This window comes from Bubalus bubalis, chromosome X (genome assembly GCF_019923935.1).
Source record: "Bubalus bubalis isolate 160015118507 breed Murrah chromosome X, NDDB_SH_1, whole genome shotgun sequence".
NCBI lineage: Eukaryota > Metazoa > Chordata > Mammalia > Artiodactyla > Bovidae > Bubalus > Bubalus bubalis.
Window position 1 is genome coordinate 87,614,730 of NC_059181.1, and position 20,140 is coordinate 87,634,869.

General features: G+C 40.5%; 1 protein-coding gene across 4 annotated transcripts in view; it reads left to right on the forward strand.

Moving 5' to 3' along the window:
- Positions 1–752: 752 nt before the first annotated feature.
- The window catches only part of MORC4 (MORC family CW-type zinc finger 4), a 65,039-nt gene continuing 45,651 nt past the window's right edge, over positions 753–20,140 (forward strand). For 2 of the 4 annotated variants that reach the window (XM_006052785.3, XM_006052786.3), the window contains exons 1-7: positions 754–1,088; positions 1,209–1,281; positions 6,707–6,839; positions 14,040–14,257; positions 15,021–15,168; positions 17,427–17,559; positions 17,876–18,004. In XM_006052785.3, coding sequence (XP_006052847.2) covers positions 987–1,088; positions 1,209–1,281; positions 6,707–6,839; positions 14,040–14,257; positions 15,021–15,168; positions 17,427–17,559; positions 17,876–18,004 — 936 coding nt within the window. In that variant the 5' untranslated portion in view covers positions 754–986. Of the gene's footprint in view, positions 1,089–1,208; positions 1,282–6,706; positions 6,840–14,039; positions 14,258–15,020; positions 15,169–17,426; positions 17,560–17,875; positions 18,005–20,140 lie in introns of all 4 variants that reach the window. The other 2 variants (XM_044937557.1, XM_025275815.2) reach the window with 2 other exon arrangements.

Consider the following 20,140-nt stretch of genomic DNA (forward strand, 5'->3'; position numbering starts at 1 on the left):
AGAACAGAAAAACTCATAATTCCGGACCTGGAGATAACATCTTGAAATACATCATTTCAGGTGTTTCTCATTGTGGGGTGTGTGCGTGTGTGTGTGTGTGTGAGAGAGAGAGAGAGAGAGGGAGAGACTACATGCATATTTATACATATATGTATGTACTTGCTTTTCCAATAAAAATAGGTATCACGTTACACAATATTCGGTGACCTCCTGTTTCCTTAATTTCCTCATAAATATTTTCCACATGAATAAATTTTCAACTGCAAACACGGTCCTTAAGAACTCCATAGTATTCCGTTTTGTGAATACTGCATAACCTAACCCCCATCTCCTACTTGCGGTATGTAAGTGCATTCCAATTTCTTCTTTCATAAACAGCCTCCCTGCATGCTTGCAAAGATTGGAAGATGATTTGCCAATTGCCTTCTGAAAAGTTCTGGCTGCTTCTGGAGGCATTTGAGGCAAAATAGTCTGAATGCTTTCCCATCACGCGAGCCTGCCTGCTATCTCCCCAGATAGCAAAACTGTAGTTTTCAGAACTTCTAAGACTTGTCTTATCCTGCCCGTTAGTCATGCCTCCGAACTGGGACTCTGTTCCAGAAATCCCTACACCCTCTCCCTCCCCTCGCCTTATTCCTGCCCCTCCCCATGCGCCCGCCCCCTCCCCCCCGCGCTTTCCCGCTCGGCGTCCTGGCCTATGGCAAACGCCAAGAAATAATTAGGGGCGGGGATCAAGGAGCGGCTGTCAGGAGGTCGCCATATTTCTGTACGGCCCCGCTGCCGGCTCGGCAGTCGGCGGGTTGGGAGAGGTGCTGACAGGGCGGGGCCACTGCGCGGCTCTGCCGGCCTCACCCCTCCCGCCCCGGACAGGTGGCTGTAGCGCGCCCCGCCCCCGCCAGCTGCGGGTGGGAGCAAGCGAGAGGCAGTCCCGGACGGCCGGGCGAGGAGTCCGGCAGCGGCAAAAGAGTATCCTGGCGGCCAAAAAAATGCTCCTGTACCGAGGGGCCCCCGCGGGCCCTGGCGCGCCGGGTAGCGCGCTGGCCAGGCCGGGCAGCGGCCCGCAGGCCTTTGGGATCCGCTTGAGCACGGTAGGTCGGGGGCCCGAGGGGGCGGACGCGCGCGCGCGGGCCCCGGGGCTCTGGGGGGCGCGCGGGGAGGGCCCGGCGGGCCGAGGCCTCACTCGGGACGGGACCTTCTCTCGCCCCCAGATGAGCCCTCGCTACCTACAGAGCAACTCCAGCAGCCACACGCGACCCTTCAGTGCCATCGCGGAGCTGCTAGGTGAGTGGCGAGGGCGGGCCTGGCCGCGATCGCCCGAGGCAGAGGTGCCAACGTGGTGCCGGGGACGCGAGAGGAATGTGCAGAGCCGCGCGGGGAGGGCCGGGGCAGGGGTGGGGGCGTCGGGACCGGTCTCGGCTTCGCAGGCGGCGGAGGGGGTCGGCTCCGTCGCCAGGGACGAAGTTCCACAGATAAAGCTGAGGAAACAAGATGTGACCCAAGAGTTAGTCCCGTGTGGTTTTTCTCTCTGGCCCGTGACGTTCCAGGCGCTTTAGGGTAGCTTAGTTAATAATCAAAAGGAGATGCACACAAATTTCGGGCCCCGAGGCAGCTGGGCTCCACGGGGGCCAGCGACACACGGAGGGCGCCAGGCTAGCAAAGGGGCATGAAGAAAAGTCTGGAAAACGGAGTTCTTTAACTTTGGGACCAGAGAGTCTGGGAATGATGGGACATCTCTTAAGAGATGACACGAGTGCATTTGGCTCCCTGCGACTGTGGAGCGCTGGGTCCGCGATCCAAGAGCGCCCTCGCACCGCTGGAATGAATAACTGAGCACTTAACCTCTCGCTCCACCGATGTTTGCTTTTAAAGCGTTTTCAGTTGATCCCTTGAAGCCAAGTACACCAGCTTTTGCAGTAGTGTGCTAAATACTGTGTGGAAAGCAAAGAAGAAAAACATTCCTGGACAAAATGGCAGAAGCATACCGAGCACATTGCAAATGTTTCAAAAATTATGGCAAGGTGTTTCTGGGGCAAAGTAGCACAGAACAGAATCTTGAAAATGGTTTCAAAGCTCCCCCAAATGAGCCCCAGGCTCCACTTAAGCAATCGCTGTGGCCCTGCAGTGTGAATTGTCTTGAGCGAGAAGTCAGTGGGCAGCAGGAGAGATACTTGCAAGGGTGATGGGGAACTAGGGTGATTATTTTCACAGTAACACAGAATGCTTACAATATGTATGACTGTTCGTTAGAAGGTGAAGGAGAAAAACTGACATTGACCCGTTTTGAATCCTAGAGAACAGGGACTGTATTTTTAAGATTTTGCACCATGCCTTGAGGGAAATTCACAGTGGAGTGAGATCTAGGTGCATGTGATTTACAAAAGAGAAAAAGAGGGGAAAGCCACCAATTTACTTAGTGAGAAATGAGAGACAGGAGCTTGTTCCCTCACAGTAGCACTGTGCAGAACCATGTGTACCTATGCTGTACTGTGTACTGAACTTTATGGGTGATTTTTAAAGTGTTTCATTTGTAGTTTTGAATATATATGATTCTTGCCTTAAGCATTAACTTAAAGAACCTAATTCTGGTCTAAGCTGACCGATACAAGTGCAAGTATACAGGTGTATTATATACATACACACACATGCCTGCACACATAGATACCAACACAGATCAAAACCAAATCACAACTGTCATATTAATAATAGAGAAAAGGGAGAGCAAAGTGTTAACTAGTAATCTGAAGCTTTCACTTTAGATTTTCCTTCAGTAATTTTCTTCTCTACTTATGCATTAATTTTCTGGTGAACCATTCATTTGATAAATATTTACTGAGCATTCACTGTGGTAGATAACAAAAATGAATACAACATAGGTTCTTCTTCTAGTAGGGGAGAGAAAACATGTACAGAAAGTTTATTCTTTGAATAACTGCAAAATAGAAAGTGATATATCAGCAAAGATGGACACATTGGGTACTGTGGGAGTCCAAAGGAAGGAGGGGTGACATCCAGCTTACCAGGAAAAGGAGAGTTAGGAAAGGCTTTGGAGAGAAGGTGACATTTGAGCTGAGATTTGAAGGATTGGGACATGTGGGCATGGGTGTGGGGAGGGGAGGGCATTCCAGGCAAAAGGAACAACTGCATCCACAAAGTCATGAAGAATACTGAGTAGCTGAATTTAATTGGAACATGGATGTCATGAAGAGTTAAAACTAGGTCCTTAGAGAGTTTACATAGAGCTTTCACAAATATATTTTTAACTATTCCTTTTGGGGTGAAGAGCAGCAGCATCACCATTGTCATCATTATTCTCATCTTGTAGATAAGGATACATAGGCTCAGATAATTTAGTTGACTTTTCCACGATTGTGTGTTTATTAAGTGGAAGACCCAGGACTTAAATGCAGGTCTTTTTACCCTAAGTACTAAGTAGGGAATGAGGTTAGAATGGTGAGCTGTGACCAAAATGAGACCGGGAGGCTCAGGTACTTGGGCTTTTAATCTGAAGTTTTCTGATCAAGGGAATATTGTGGTCAGAGCTGTGCTTAGGGAAAGTTAATCTTGCAACATTGTATAAGATGAATTGGAGCAAAGAAGGACAAGGCTTTGAAGGACTAGGTAGGAGGTTACCACAACAATGCAGATGAGAAGGAACAGACTCTGTAAACTAAGAAAGTGACAATGGAAATAGAAATACGAAGATGTAAGAGAGACTAGGGGTGTATAGGGTAAGAGAGAGAGGGACAAAAAATGACTTTCATATTTCAAACTTGTCATTTGAATGCTGACACTGTGTGTGTGTTTGTGTGTATGAGAGAGAGGAGAGAGGAAGAATAAGCTTGTGTCAGAAGATGATGACCTTAATTTTAGATGAGAGCAGTTTTAGATACTTACTGGATGTCTGGGAGGGCCACAGCTTGGCCATGACAACCTTGCAGGAGTTGTCATAGGCCATTCCCCTGGAACAGGAGGGGATGGGGGAAGAGCTATATCAAAACCAGCTATCTCCCACTCACCATCCTGTCTCTCCAGGGATGCTGTCATGGGACACTTTCTCATTGCCTCCCAGGTTAGAATGAGCTGTGAAGGTTCAGTTATGATTTTTTTTAGACCACAGGTCAGTCACATGGTTAGGGGATAACATAAAGTCCCTGAGACTTGGTTTCTCTTGCTGTTACCTACATGGTGGCTGAGGGGAGTTAGAGTCCTCCCACTGAGGGTACCATGGGCTAGGTTAAGAGAGATAAGATTACTTGGGATCTGAGAGCACAGGAGACTGTGTGAGCCAAGTGAGGGGATAAGGACATCCCAGGATTTGGTGGTGTAGCTCTCACCTAAGTGGTGGGCCAAGGGAGTTGAATAGGAGTTCTCTCTGCCCTGCCTGGTCATAGGCCAGGTGGGCTGGGCCATGGGAGAAGATAGATTCCGTAGGATTTGATAGCATGTGCTATGTGTTGATAACATTTGAAAGGTTAAACAGAAATTGAAACCAGCTGCCAGATTGGTGCCTTTTTTATTATAAGTTCATTTATTGAGGCCAACCTGTTATTACAACTTCATTTGTTGAGGCCAAGTGGAAGGCCACTTAAAACCAAAAATAAGTGCAAAGCTGTGCTTGCTGCTGCTGGTCTGTCTGCTGATCTCTTTTCCCCTGCTGCCCCAGTTGACCCTGGCCTCTGCTGTGCCCTCTCCCCCCTGTATTCTACCCACTTCCAGCCAAGGAGATAAAATTTCTAGCTGTTCCTGGTTGTTACCTTAAAACTCTTTGTAAAAACTCTGTTTTTAAAAAGCACCTAGTAAAGTTTGGGCGAAATTGACAATAAAATCGGGGGGGGGGGGTGATTTTTGTGAGAGGCTTGCAAGCTGGTTCATTGACTATACGGTTATATAAATGCAGAATTGGAATTGATATGCATTATATGTTTGAATCATAAATGTTCATTAAGTGTTAGGGGAAAAAAATCCCTCTATGTCCCAAGTTTTCAAAGTAGAAATAATGTCCTGTTGGTTGACAAGTTAAGGGCATCAGTCTCAATGGCCTTGGATGCCAGTAGCCGTGACTGATAGGTTCTAAAACAATTCAGAGCCTACTTGCCAAGTAGTTTTTTGAAACAATGTAGGTGCCTTCACATTCCTGAATCCTGTCAGTTAAAGAAAAAAACCTGCTGCCTTTTATTACAAAGTAAAACACTGTCTTTCTGATAAAGGCATTATTGCATGTCAGACTTAACAATTCCTGCCAAAAGTTGGTCCACTTAATTTATCACATGACACAAGGCTTGGCCCCACGTAGTCCTTAAAGATTGACTCTATCAGACCTTTGAATCCCCTTCTGGGGCTATCCGTGATGCCCTAATGCTGTTAAGACTTTCTGGGTTACAGTCAGTGACAGTTTTATCAGTAATTCTGGCAACACCATTGTGGCGCTTGAAATTAATCTGTCTTGTTTCGTTTGATGGACATTCCACACATTCAGGTGGTTGTAACTGATACTGTTAATTGTGTTACAAAAACTGGTATTTTGAATATGTGCAACACTTCTCTTGCTGATAAGTGATGTTCCCCACAAAGAACTGCCATGATTTGAACATTGGTAGTGGGATGAATATACAACCAGAACCCCACCCAGATCTCCCAGCCCAGCCACATGGTATCAGTAAATCAATGTAGGATCCCAGGGAAAGGGAAGTGGGTGGGAGGGAAGGCCTTTGTCTTGTTTAAAGAGCCAGTAAAGACAGGAGTGCTTGAGGCACCAGTCCAACAGATTGCACAAACTGCCCTCCCACTCCAGCCAGTGAGCCCTAATGAGACTTTTGTACCACGTGTGTCGATGACTGGCAATTATGTAAACTGGCACCTGTGGCAAAAAGATGTGACTATTTAGCCAATGTCATCCCCTGGGGTTGCAGACATGGCACATATATTAGAATATGGCTATATTTAATGTCTTTGGATTCTTGGATAAATAATCCATTGTGAAGACCTAACCCAGAAAGAATTGTAAAACTTTCTATATATTTTTCCCTACTTTAATTCTATGTTCTCCATTTAATGAGAATTAGACAGTCTCACCTTCAAGATCATTACAGAATACCTAAGGAGACTCACTCTTCTAAGCATGCTTGTTACATTGTTTGGATCTAGGCAGGCAGTTAGTGTTTTGGTTTTAACCTCTAACTCTTTGAGTGCTTCTCATGCTATAAATGGGGATGGTGATAATATCTGTGTTCTTTAATGGAGGAGGTGATATAAAAGAAAAGTAGAAAATAAAATCTTCGCAATAAACTCTAATGTGTGTGGTGTGTATCTATTTGTAACAAAGTTGCAGATTCGACTCTTCTCCATAACCACCCTTTACTGTATATGTCTGTGAGCAGTAAAGTGGCTAAAAGATAAGAAGGAAGACAAAAATGGAGCAAAATGCTTTGTATATGGAGGACTTAACTTTTCCCATAATCCATGAAGTTTGAAGAGAAAAAGGCAGATTGCACATCAGTCATTATATGAAATCTAGAAATCAGCTTCATAAACCCATCTGCTGTCAAACCTTTCTTCCCCCATACCATTAATGCTCTCTGCTCACCTTCTGGGACATTCACATGAAGGGAATAAAGGACAGTTTCTAGGTCTTAGGGGCACTGAACTAGAGATTTTAATAGAATATTAGAAAAAGAGATCTAATATCACAGATTTCTACCTTTTGCAGATAATGCTGTAGATCCAGATGTATCCGCCAGGACGGTCTTTATAGATGTTGAAGAGGTCAAGAATAAAACTTGTTTGACCTTTACTGATGATGGATGTGGAATGACACCTCATAAACTACACCGAATGCTCAGGTAAAGATATCTTCATTCTTTTTCTCTTGTCTTGAGTTCATGAACTCTATTTAAGGCTTAATAATTTTCTTTTAATATTTTCCTTCCTCTTAATTCATTCAACAAATGTTTATTGAGCAGCTGTTATGTGCCAGGACACAGGTTATGAATTAGACACTCTTCCTGACCTCGTGGGACTAGAGTCTAGAGTCTAGACTAGAGTCTAGCTGGCAATTCAGACAGTCAAGTAGTAATCATAACAAAAAAGCATAGGTATGATGGTAGAAAAGTATAGGATGCAATGAGATAACTCATCAGGGGAGCCCTATCTGATCCAGAAGGTCAGGCAAAGCCTCTTAGATGAGATGATGTTTAGGCTGAGATCTAAGGGGTGATTAGTAGAATTTAATGAGATAAAGGTACAAGGGGGCAAGGGTGAGAGTCCAGGCAAAAAGAACAGCAAGGTTAAAGACCTGGAGGTCTTCATTGATCTGAGACCTTCTCCAATTTGTATTAACTTAAATTCACTCTTAGAGCGAATATTGGCATTACTCTTAGAGTATTGGCATTATAACAGTTTATAGATTAGAACCATGAACATTCCCAGGTATAATCAAGCCCCACGAAAGATACAGAAGATGTCATACACATAATCTTTGAAAGTTTTGCAGGAGAATTACAGTTAGGAAATACTCTTTTCTAACTGCTGAAGCTGGTAATATAGATTTCTGTTGCCACTGTCAATTCATTTAATTACTTTAAAAGGTTTGTAATTAAGAATGTAAGTTTGTACTTTATTATCTTCACATATCACTCATAGAAAGATGAGTGCTTCCTTAACTCTTTCCTTCTTGCTTCCTTTTTGAGCAAATGAGGTTTATTACTCTCCATGTGCGGAGAAGGCAATGGCACCCCACTCCAGTGCCCTTGCCTGGAAAATCCCATGGACGGAGGAGCCTGGTAGGCTGCAGTCCATGGGGTCACTGAGGGTCGGACACGACTGAGCGACTTCACTTTCACTTTTCACTTTCATGCATTGGAGAAGGAAATGGCAACCCACTCCAGTGTTCTTGCCTGGAGAATCCCAGGGACAAGGGAGCCCGGTGGGCTGCCGTCTATGGGGTTGCACAGAGTCGGACATGACTGAAGCGACTTAGCAGCAGCAGCACTCTCCATGTGGCTTCCTGCACTAGTGTGTGAAGCATGAGTACCAGTGGAGGAGGGAAAGGGCTCTGAACTATAAAAATGGAAAAGATTTATTTGGTTATAGTTCTCTTTGAAGGTATTCTAATTCTCTAACCCTGTTTCTAGGGAAATCTTTTTGAGTCATCAAAGAAGTGAAATTTGGGCATAACCAATTATAAAGTTGGTTATATTTTACCAGTCAGCAATCTGTGTACCATATGTCTCAGATCCTCATAATTAGAAGAATATCTGGGGAAAGCTTCTAGAAGTGAAATAAGAACGTGGCCAGTATGTTGGTGAAGGTATGGAGTTGGCCCTATTTTTGAACTTACAGCCTCACTTTTATCACCTAAAGTTAATATTTTATATTATGAAAAATAAGATTTTAGGTGGCGTGGAACCAAAATATTTATATGTCTAAATCTGTATGTACTAGTTTTTTTCCTAAAATCACTTATCTTCTTATTGATTCCTTCCCACCACACGTTATCCCAGTGACATGGATGTCAAATAGTGGGCACAACGAATCTTACCACCTTCTATTTTGTTTGTGGAACTAGATATGTGAGAGTTGGTGCTTACAATTATAAGGCAGGAGGAAGGGAAGAGGATGGCTTCAAAATAATTGCAACAGTAATTGCAACAACTTTTGTTCTGGGCTTCCCTGGTAGCTCAGATGGTAAAGAATCTGCCTGCAATTCAGGACACCTGGGTTCAATCCCTGATTAGGGAGATCCCTTGGATAAGGTAATGGCAACCCATTCCAGTATTCTTGCCTAGAGAATGACATGGACAGAGGAGCTTGGCGGGCCACAGTCCATGGGGTCGCAAAGAGTCAGACACAACTTAGTGACTAGCACTGTCTCTTTTGTTCTAGATTCTTTCACCAAATTTTTACTGAACACCTACCTATGTGAGAGTCACTGGAGATAAAGGGGTGAACCAGATAGACATGATCCTTGTTGTCAAGGGGCTGACAGTTTAGTGAAAGAGATGCAAAATAATTGACTAGTAGTACAACAACATAGGTTATTCTACTAGTGGTTTAAGTGCTGTGAAGGAAAAGTAGTTTCTATGAGATTATATAGCAGAGGGATCTAATCTAGTCTATGGAATCAAAAAAGATGACCATGTAGAAATGACATTTGAGTTCAGATATGAAAGATGACTGGTGGCTCAGATGGTAAAGCATCTGTCTACAATGTGAGAGACTTGGGTTCAATCCCTGGGTTGGGAAGATTCCCTGGAGAAGGAAATGACAACCCACTCCAGTACTCTTGCCTTGAAAATCCCATGGACGGAGGAGCTTGGTGCAGGCTACTATCCATGGGGTCCCAAAGAGTCGGGCACGACTGAGCGACTTCACTCACTTCACTATAAAGGATGAATATCATTCATTCAAAATTTTGCTTCCTTCACAAGGAACAAAACAGGCATAGGATTTTTTTGACATTATCATGCCAAATATGTTTCCAACTAATTTGAGCTGGGCAGTTGTTCCTCATATTTAAAAATTAATTTTAGAGAATTAAAAAAATTTTTTTGAAATGTAGTTGGTTTATAATGTGTAAATTTCTGCTGTACAGCAACATGGCTCAGTTATACATATATATATATATGTATATATATATTCTTTTTCATATTCTTTCCCATGATGGTTTATCACAGGATATTGAATATAATTCCCTGTGCTATACAGTAGGTCTTGTTGTCCATCCATTCTATATATATCAGTTTGCATCTGCTGATCCCCAAATCCCAATACCACCTTCCTCCTCTCCTTGGCAACCACAAGTCTGTTTAATTTTAGAGAATTTAAAAAGTGAGTCCTGGCTTAAGTATAATTATATGTATTTGACTTTATTTCTGATCATATCTTGAAGCGAACTTGAATCAGTTAGAAGATCCCATTTATTTAAAAGAGATTATTTAGTCCAATTCTAACTTCTAGCCAGGGATTCCATGTACCACAATTTGTTCTAAAATAGTTGAATTTTAGAGGTAGCATTGAAAGCTTTTATTAAGTATATTAATTTTTCTGTTTGGGGTCATATTACTTTTGTATTTGGAAAAAATAACAGGTAATCATGCAAAATTATTAAGCCTACAGAAATTCTGTTTGACTTATAACATTTGTTATAATCTTATTCACATTTTCCAACTTTTTATGCTACTCTTATATTTTCAGGCTAATAAAATAGTTATGTAAGTAAGCAACAGTTTCTCCCATAAATACAAAATCTCATGAAAATTAAGGTAAAAAGAAAAAGCCTATCATTAAATTCCTTTAAGGTTCACAATTAATTCTGTTTAGTTTATGGGGATAGTGTGTGAACCAACTAGTCTATATTCAGCTGCCTTTGTTGGAAAACCTCTTTTAAGAAGTGTATTTCCTAGTAGGTCTGTTCTTCTAGAACAACAGCCAGAGAATAGCAGTATGCTTAGTATCCTTTCATTATTTTATGCTACACATTATATCACCAGTACATTTAGAGAAGAGCAGTACTTTCCCTTTTATGTCCATGAATTTGCTAAGGTTTTTTTTTTTTTTAATTGATCAGAGTCCCAGTTTAAATGTACCTCTCTAGATTCTAGAGTTGATTTTTTTAAGGAACTTGGAAAGAAGCTGCTATTTTCCTGGATTCCACTCACAGAGCCCCCTTGGTATGTAAATACTGTTGTCTATTTTATTAAGGAGATAGAATAGGACTTACTTGGTGAAGAGAAACCACCTAAGACAAAATGTCTATGGAAAATTAAAGAATCTGCTTGCAATACAGGAGACCTGGGTTCAATCCCTGGGTCAGGAAGATCCCCTGGAGAAGAGAATGGCTACCCACTCCAGTATCGTTACTCAGAGAATTCCATGGACACAGGATCCTGGTGGGCTACAGGCCATGAAGTCTCAAAGACTTGGACACAACTGAGTGACTAACATACATACCAAACTATATAAGATTCATTCCTACAATTCTGTTATTTATTGTGAATACATTTATGTTAGGCAGCGATTTGATTGGTATCTGGCATGTATTCTGAGATTTTTCAGTTAAATAGAATACCTAATATGGGAATGCAAGTGGAATAAAAGAACACAGAGGAAGAGTTAAGGGTAACATAACAACAAAAACAAACTGAGCATCCAGCTCCTCTCATCTCGTTCTCATCCTTTGGCATTTCTGTTTCTTGCCCTGCCCCACTACCTATCTTTTCAACCTTAGGTAGTCTTAGTCAGTAAAGAATATGCCTGCAATGCAGGAGACCCAGGTTTGATCCCTGGGTTGGGAAGGTCACCTGGAGGAGAAAATGGCAACCCACTCCAGTATCTTTGCCTGGGAAATCCCATGGACAGAGGAGACTGGCAGGCTATGGTCCATGGGGTCACAAGAGTCGGACATGACTTAGCAACTTAACCACCACCACCATATAAGCTAAAATACAATGAAAGTTTATAGTTATGAAGGGGAAAAGATGATAGATGGCAGAACAAGCATAGATGGTAAGGAAATTAAAGAAGTAATATAATGTCCCTATTTTCACCACTTTCCCTTGACCACCTAATTGAAGTTTAGGTAGCATTCAGTTCAGTTCAGTCACTCAGTTGTGTCTGATTCTTTGCAACCGCTTGGACTGCAGTGCACCAGGCTTCCCTGTCCATCACCAACTCCCACAGCTTGCTCAAACTCATGTCCATCAAGTCAATGATGCCATCCAACCGTCTCATCCTCTGTCATCCCCCTCTCTTCCTGCCTTCAGTATTTCCCAGCATCATGGTCTTTTCCAATGAGTCAGTTCGTTGCATCAAGTGGCCAGAGTATTGGAGTTTCAGCTTCAGTATCAGTCCTTCCAATGAATATTCAGGGCTAATTTCTTTTAGGATTGACTGGTATGATCTCCTTGCTGTCCAAGGGACTCTCGAGAGTCTTCTCCAACTCCACAGTACAAAGGCATCAATTCTTCAGCACTCAGCTTTCTTTATGGTCCAACTCTCACATCCATACATGACTACTGGAAAAACCATAGCTTTGACTAGACAGACCTTTGTCAGCAAAGTGATGTCTCTGCTTTTTAGTATGTCATCTAGGTTGGTCATAGCTTTTCTTCCAAGGAGCAAGTGTCTTTTAATTTCATGGCTGCAGTCACCATCTGATTTTGGAGCCCAAGAAAATAAAGCATTATTTTCTTGGTAGCATTAGAGAAGGTTAAAGTCCAAATAACTCTGTAGATCCATTTCACATGTAGGTAAGATTACTGTTTATAAAGAGCCCTGAGTTTTAGATATGACATTAGATCTGAAGTAGAAGTAGATGATAGCATATGACCATTCTGAATGACTTCTAGAGTTTAAAATTGAAGTTTGAATACTACTTTGTAAATTATATTATACACATAGTGTGACATTTAATCCTCCTCACAACCCTGTTGTTTTTAGGTAATTCTGTCACAGGAGGAAACGGAATGCTTGAATCTTAACCAGCTTCTTTAAGTTTACTTTCTGGATTGCTAAGGCCTATAGACTGCAGAAGCTCAATGCTCTTTTGGTATTTTCAAAGGAAGTTCTACCCTAGAAAATTACCTTTTTATGTGATTGGATTTATTTGCTGGATACACAAAGGTCTTTTAAAGTGTCTCATCTCGAGGGACACAATGGTATCCTGTAACACTTGAAAACTAAATGGTGATCCTCTTTCCTTAGCGAGTAAACACAAACCCCCACCTCCAGGAAGTAGAAATCAGGTGTGTGTATGTGTGTGACTCAGTCGTGTCCGACTGTGACCCCATGGACTGTAGCCATCCAGGCTCCTTTGTCCATGGAGTTCTTCAGGCAAGAATACTAGAGTGGGTGGTCATTCCTTTCTCCAGGGGATCTTCCCAACCCAGGGATTGTACTTCACCCCAATTAAAAGAGTTAGAGCCAAGGCCAAGCTGCTCAGCCATGGCAGGTAAAGCATCTATTTTACTGATGTTGGAAAAACATCTGATCTGTAATATACGAAATCCTTCCTTACACTGTAAATCATGAGGGCAAGAATCAGTCTCTTATTATTAACAGTTGTGTCTCCACTGCTTAGCATGATGCACAGCACATAGTAGGGACTCAGTAAATATTTATGGAATGGATGGTAGTGTACAATATTGGAAACTTAGTCCATCTAGAGAGAACTCATTCTTAAAAAATTAGTTTTATTTGTCATGAGAGAAGATATATGAAGGTAATACTTATTTTCTAGCTTTCCATGTCTTTAATTTTTGTTTGGTTTGGTCATTTTGTTGTGTGTTTGGATGGAAATAGAAGAAAGGGGAAGGATCTAGCTCCTAGATTAAGCTGATCCTAAGGGGCCGCAGAGATTGTTGAGGTGGCTTTGTGAAAGGCCCTTAGTAAAACACGAGAGACTTTATACTGCAGCTGTTTGCTGATATTCAGAAGCAGAACTACCTATTTTTATCCCTTGGCCACATTCCAATGAACTGTCCCAGCAGATGGAGCAGAGGATAAGAATTGGAAGTGTTATCCTTTGAGTGAATAGTTGAAATTTGCAAGATACATAACCTCTGACTTTGCAGTTTCTAGAGAGTGACATAACCAGGTTAGGGATGCCTACTCTCTGCCTCGTACCTCTGACTAGTGTCAGTATCTGGTACTCTTGTTACCCTCTCTCAGGTGTACTCTGAGATAACTACCCTGCTCATCTTCCCCTAACTTTTCTATTAGCAAACAGAGCTCTTTTATCTAAACAAGAAAGGTAGCTGCGCCATAGCCTCTGTTAGTGAAAAGAGGCTACCTTTACCTTTATAATATGTGACTCTAATGCAGTGGAAGTGTTTATGTACACACAAACCACACAGGAAAATTAGTGCCATTACCCCATGGTTATTTCCTATGTTTTCACTTAATAGTTTTGCCCAGAAATACCAAAAGGAAGAACTTTTTACAAGTGTTCTTCATTTGTAAGCCAAACATTCGGCCTACCTATCTTAGGATGCTCTTTTACCTTTCTGATTTCTTCTGATTTCTTTTTTCTTGTGTAATTGCAGCTTTGGCTTTACAGATAAAGTCATAAAGAAGAGCCAGTGTCCCATCGGAGTTTTTGGTAATGGTTTCAAGTCAGGCTCCATGCGGCTAGGAAAGGATGCTCTTGTCTTCACCAAGAATGGGGGCACTCTCACTGTTGGACTCCTATCACAGACGTATCTGGAATGTGTCCAGGCCCAAGCAGTTATTGTACCAATTGTTCCATTCAACCAGCAAAACAATATCCTTTCTGGAAATGGGAAATGTTAGTTAAAAATTAATCTAACCTGACAATTTTGATAGAAACCTCTTTCTTCAGGTCAAATCCAGCTATCAAAAGTTTTCCTATTTAAAGAGGTATTCAGATGTCTTAAATTTAACTAGAATTTCACCCTATTAAACAGTGTTAAATTAAATGGATCATTGGAAGAAACTGAGAAATGTTTTTGTTATTTTGCAGTTTTCATTGTTACATGATTTGATCTATATACTATCTCTACCCCCTCACCACTCCTACAGTATAGTTCCCTGGGGCCTTCTCTCTTTTTTCCCCATAAAAGTAGTTATATTTGTGTCACCCTCCTAGAAACATACTGTTCATTAGCTTATCTGACAGCTGAGTAGCTGATTTTTCTATAACTGGGCAAGCTATTATTTTTGTTAGATACCAGGTTATCTTTATGCAGACAGTATAGCAATAAAGTTTGAACTCATTGCTTCCAAAGAGTCTAAAAACTCAGACTTTGATCTGTTTCCTAAGTATAGGGCCGTCTTAATTTACATGGAATTTTTGAAGCAATATTCTGCAGGGGTAACTGATTTTGGTATTAGTCTCTATAATCTTTCTGCATTTCCCCCCACTTCCCTTTCTTCTGAAGCAGTAATGTTCATTCTTTATATCTTTATGTCTATATTTTGTCTAAACATGCAACCCAAAAGGCAGATCTTCCTGTGATAGCATCCTCTGAAGATGATAATTTTTCTTTGACTATACTTGGTTTTACAAAAAATGATTATTACTGAGGATTCCTTGCCTAGCCTAGAAGCCATCTTGAACTATTCAATTTTCAACAGTGAAAATGACCTGCTGTCCCAGTTTGATGCCATCCCAGGCAAAAAAGGCACTCGTGTTCTCATTTGGAACATCCGCAGGTATAGTATCCAAGAGTGATAGATTCTAATAAACAGAAGCAATACACTGAAGCATATTTTAATAAATCTCTTCTATAGAGAAGCAGAGTAGATAAATTTTGATACATGTTTGTATCTCATTGCATACTTTTCCTTAACTTTCTTAGAACCACAGCTCTGTTTGAGACAGTGCTTCTTAGTGGTAAAATTTGCAGCTTAATAATGTGGAGACCTGTATTCATATCCTGAAGCTGTTACCATCAAGACAGTTCAATATTATTCTAAAATCTTCCAAATCCATTATAAATATCTATCGTATATTCACAGACACTGTTTAGAGGTAGGTCAGTGATAGTTATTTCACCTATTTGACAGTGAAAATGAAGTATAAGGAAGAAAATTTAGGGTAACAAAGCACAACACAATCTTAAAATAATAAGGACATGTGTATTTGTGCTTTCAGAGTAGTTGGATCAGAAGTAGAAAAATCTTTGAAGCAGATAAATTTGAACTATAATGAAGTTGACTTCAGGTCATATGTTTAGAGCTAATAAAGCTACATAGAAATAGTTTAGGATATGTCATTTGTCTCACCTTGTCATGTTAAATGAAATAGTGTCCATTGAAACCAAAAAGCCTTTAATATAAAATAGAAGTGCTACTTTTATGTTTAATACAATACAGTATCAGATATATTCATTCTTCTTTTTCTCCATAGGTCAAGTATTTTGCCTCATTTCTTAGTTGGATAAAACTTAGTTAAAAAACTGTGGTGGTCCATATAGAAAGTACTTTGAATTAAAAAGAAAAAAAAAAGTAAGGTAATTTACATCCTCCTGTGTCCTACTAGAAAAACCTCAAGTAATATAATTTATATTATAAAGGATCATTTTCCTGAAGTATTTCAAGTGATATAAACGCATTCTCGCAGACTTTTCTCTTTGTATAATGTTTCTCAGTTTATGGTACTAGGTGTTACATAAATAAGATTCCATGGTCAAATAACTTTGGGAAAAGCTGGCTTAAACAGAGCTTACCACATAACTTTATTATAGCACTTCTGAGAGGCTTTAATATGCTAACATTATTTCAACATACAGTGAAAATATTTAAGACAGCAATATAGTATGCAGTTTCCAAATTTTAAAAAACTGTCTCTCCAGACCTCTTTTCCTTGGACAGTGAATGGTGAGGGCCATGGGGGACAGGAATCTCCTCAGAGTACATTTGTTAGAGTGGGATGGGTAGCAGGAATCAGGATTATCCTGGAAAATACAGAATACACTGTTATAATGACCTGAGCTTTATACAGGATATGTATGAGAGTAGCTCTGGTTCAGTCCTGAAAAAGGAGCTACATTTTCAACACAGCAACTCTGAGCCTCTGAAGCCTCAAGTATGAAGAAGGTGTCCCTAGAGCTAGAGGTGGCTTTGGAAATCAGAAACTGTCTCTCCAGTTTTATTTGATTATACAGACTTTATATCTTTATTTCATATTTAAGAGTATCTTGGGGGACTGCCATTACACAGAACAAATTTGGGGGACCGTTATTCTGATATATGTTTTTTCTCTGTAATCCATCATTTGTTTGGAGTTTTTTCCAGTAACAAAGATGAGTCTTGGCTTTTTCCTCCTGGCAGTTGTTAGTGATGTAGCCTAGGGTCTTGGAATAGACCATATTTAAGTGACCTGAAGGGATTATGAGAAGAAATATCCTTGGGAAAGGAATATGAGTACTATTATATTTAAATGACAATTATATAAATGATCTCCTAGAAGACTAATAAGGATATGTTGTTTCTATCACAACCTTTTTTTTTCTTCTAAGAAATAGAATTAGATCTGGGGAAATCTTATTAGTCCTTATACTATTACTGAAGTTAGAAAGAGTAGATTTTGATTCATCTGTTTATTCAGTTGGGGGAAATCATGTTGAATGACCTAATAATTCTATATTAAGATCCTGCATCAAGGATAGCTGATGTATCCATTTGATTTATCAGATCACAGACATCCCCACCTTTATTTTTTTTTCTTTCCTTTGCTACTTAGTATCACACGTCTATGAAACATATCAGAATTGTTTAGACTGGAAATACCCTTAAATATTGTGTGATCTTCAAAGCAAGTAACACATAGTTCCTTTGAACTGGTAGTCAGGGAAAGAAATAGGTATCTGAGTTTTGGCTCATGTTGTTTCTTTTCTCTTGGGTTCCTAGTGCATTTTTGTCCTTTGGAGCCAGTTTTTGTTAGATTGGTACTTCTCTCTTTTACCCAGAAATAAAGATGGAAAGTCTGAGTTGGACTTTGATACAGATCAGTATGATATCCTGGTAACAGACTTTGGCACAGATGAAAAAGAGACTGGTGGCGTTTCCTCTGAGCTGCCAGAAACAGAGTACTCATTACGGGTGAGTAAGAGTGGTTTTTCTTCAACAATGAGAGGTAAGATGTCCTGTAACATGAAAATATTACAGAACAAAATCTCACTTTATAAAGATGACAACCTTTTAACCTTATACTCGGATTCCTTTTCACTGTCTGCACTCAAACAGCGTAGCTAATGTAGTCAGCAGTACTTAGTATGGGAGTTGATGTAGAATAACAAAGTATACAAACTGAGCCAAATCTTTGCTCAGATGAGATCTCAGATGCTAGCAGCGTTTTATGGGGATGTCAGTAGAATTGGCAATGTTGTGTAATAACTTTCCCTTCACTGTTCCATAGGCATTTTGTGGCATTCTATACATGAAGCCACGAATGAAAATTTTTCTGCGTCAGAAGAAGGTGACTACCCAGATGATTGCTAAGAGCCTGGCCAATGTAGGATATGATATATATAAACCTACCTTCACAGTATCCTTTCAACTACGTGAAACTGACCTCTTTGCTTCAGGATTAGATTTCCAAGTTGGCACATAAAAACAGAAATCTTTCCTTTTCCAATTAAAAAATGTGTGTTATACTACAAGCCCTATTTTACTGTATTCTAAGGAGATATTTCTAAAGCCAACCTATGCACCAGTTTTATCAGAGATCACCTGGAAATTATTAAAATAATACAGCATCCTGAGTCTTTAGAGATTCTGGTTCAGTAGATTCTGAAATCTTTTTTTTTTTAAATAAGAAATATTTCTTAATTTAAAAATCCTCCACAGATTATAATGAGTAACCAAGTTTGAGAATCTCTACTGTAAGGAATGATCCACACTGTTGTGTTTGTATAGGAATTTTGTTACATATTAATTGATATGTAAAATGTTGACTTAAATTTGTTGCAAAATGTTGACTTAAATTTGTTAATCTTTTGGATAGGCTATGAGTTTTGCTGTAACAAGTCCAGACTTATGTTGATAGAAGTTAGGAGATGGGAAACCTAGGGTGAGAGAAATCTTCAACAGATTTGACATGGATTTCCTTGTACTTCTCATAATTGCAGCCATTCAGAGAAGTTAATTACTCACTTTCACTTCTGCCCCCTGATTGCCTTGGGAATGAATTTCAGACACTTGAGGAATCTTAAGGCAAACTATGGAAGTTAGGTCCATCTTTGTTTATGAATTTGGGGGCCAAACAAGTGTTTGAAAGGATGAGAATTCATAAGTACTTTTGAAGAATTGCTCTTGTCATTTACTTTCTAGTAATAAGCTCAGCTCTTGGCCCAAGAAACCTGTTCACACACTGTTTACTTTATCAGAGGCATTATCTAGCTTACTTTGTCTTTCTTCCCTTGACCAAAAATTAGAAAATGCTGTTCCCTTTTTAAATAGCCATATGGTTGTTACTCATAAGCAGATTGATTTTCTCCTTTTGGAGAACACAATCCTTGTCTACTATGGAAGTTTTTTTTTTTTTTAATCCCTAAACACACCCAGATTAACAAAGCCAGAGCTAACATCATTAGCATCCATAGGTAAATTAGTTATAATATCACTGTATGGAGCTGGGATCTTAGTGCCTTAAGTTTAACAGAGCCAGTCTAAAAAAGTGCTTTTCAACTACTGTTTCAGGATATACTATATTTCTGCCTTCAGCTTCTTCCTCTTATGGGTTTCTATCAGGAAACCTTCTAAGTGTTCATTCTGTATATACCTCAGCTCTTCTCAGCCTCCCTTCCCATTAAACTAGTTACTTTCCCCTGTTAGAATTTGGGCTAAATGAATTCACTATTCAGTTCAGTTCAGTTCAGCCGCTCAGTCGTGCCCGACTCTTTGCGACCCCATGAATCGCAGCACACCAGGCCTCCCTGTCCATCACCAACTCCCAGAGTTCACTCAGACTCACGTCCATCGAGTCAGTGATGCCATCCAGCCATCTCATCCTCTGTCGTCCCCTTCTCCTCCTGCCCCCAATCCCTCCCAGCATCAGAGTCTTTTCCAATGAGTCAACTCTTCACATGAGGTGGCCAAAGTCCTGGAGTTTCAGCTTTAGCATCATTCCTTCCAAAGAAATCCCAGGGCTGATCTCCTTCAGAATGGACTGGTTGGATCTCCTTGCAGTCCAAGGGACTCTCAAGAGTCTTGTCCAACACCACAGTTCAAAAGCATCAATTCTTCAGCGCTCAGCTTTCCTCACAGTCCAACTCTCACATCCATACATGACCGCTGGAAAAACCATAGCATTGACTAGACGGACCTTTGTTGGCAAAGCAATGTCTCTGCTTTTCAATATGCTATCTAGGTTGGTCATAACTTTTCTTCCAAGGAGTAAGCGTCTTTTAGTTTCATGGCTGCAGTCACCATCTGCAGTGATTTTGGGGCCCCAAAAAATAAAGTCTGACACTGTTTCCACTGTTTCCCCATCTATTTCCCATGAAGTGATGGGACCAGATGCCATGATCTTCGTTTTCTGAATGTTGAATTTTAAGCCAACTTTTTCACTCTCCTCTTTCACCTTCATCAAGAGGCTTTTTATGAGTAAAATGTAATTTCTAATAATATTTCTCTAAAGGTCACTGAGGGAAAAGATACTGATGCTAACTTATTTATTCCT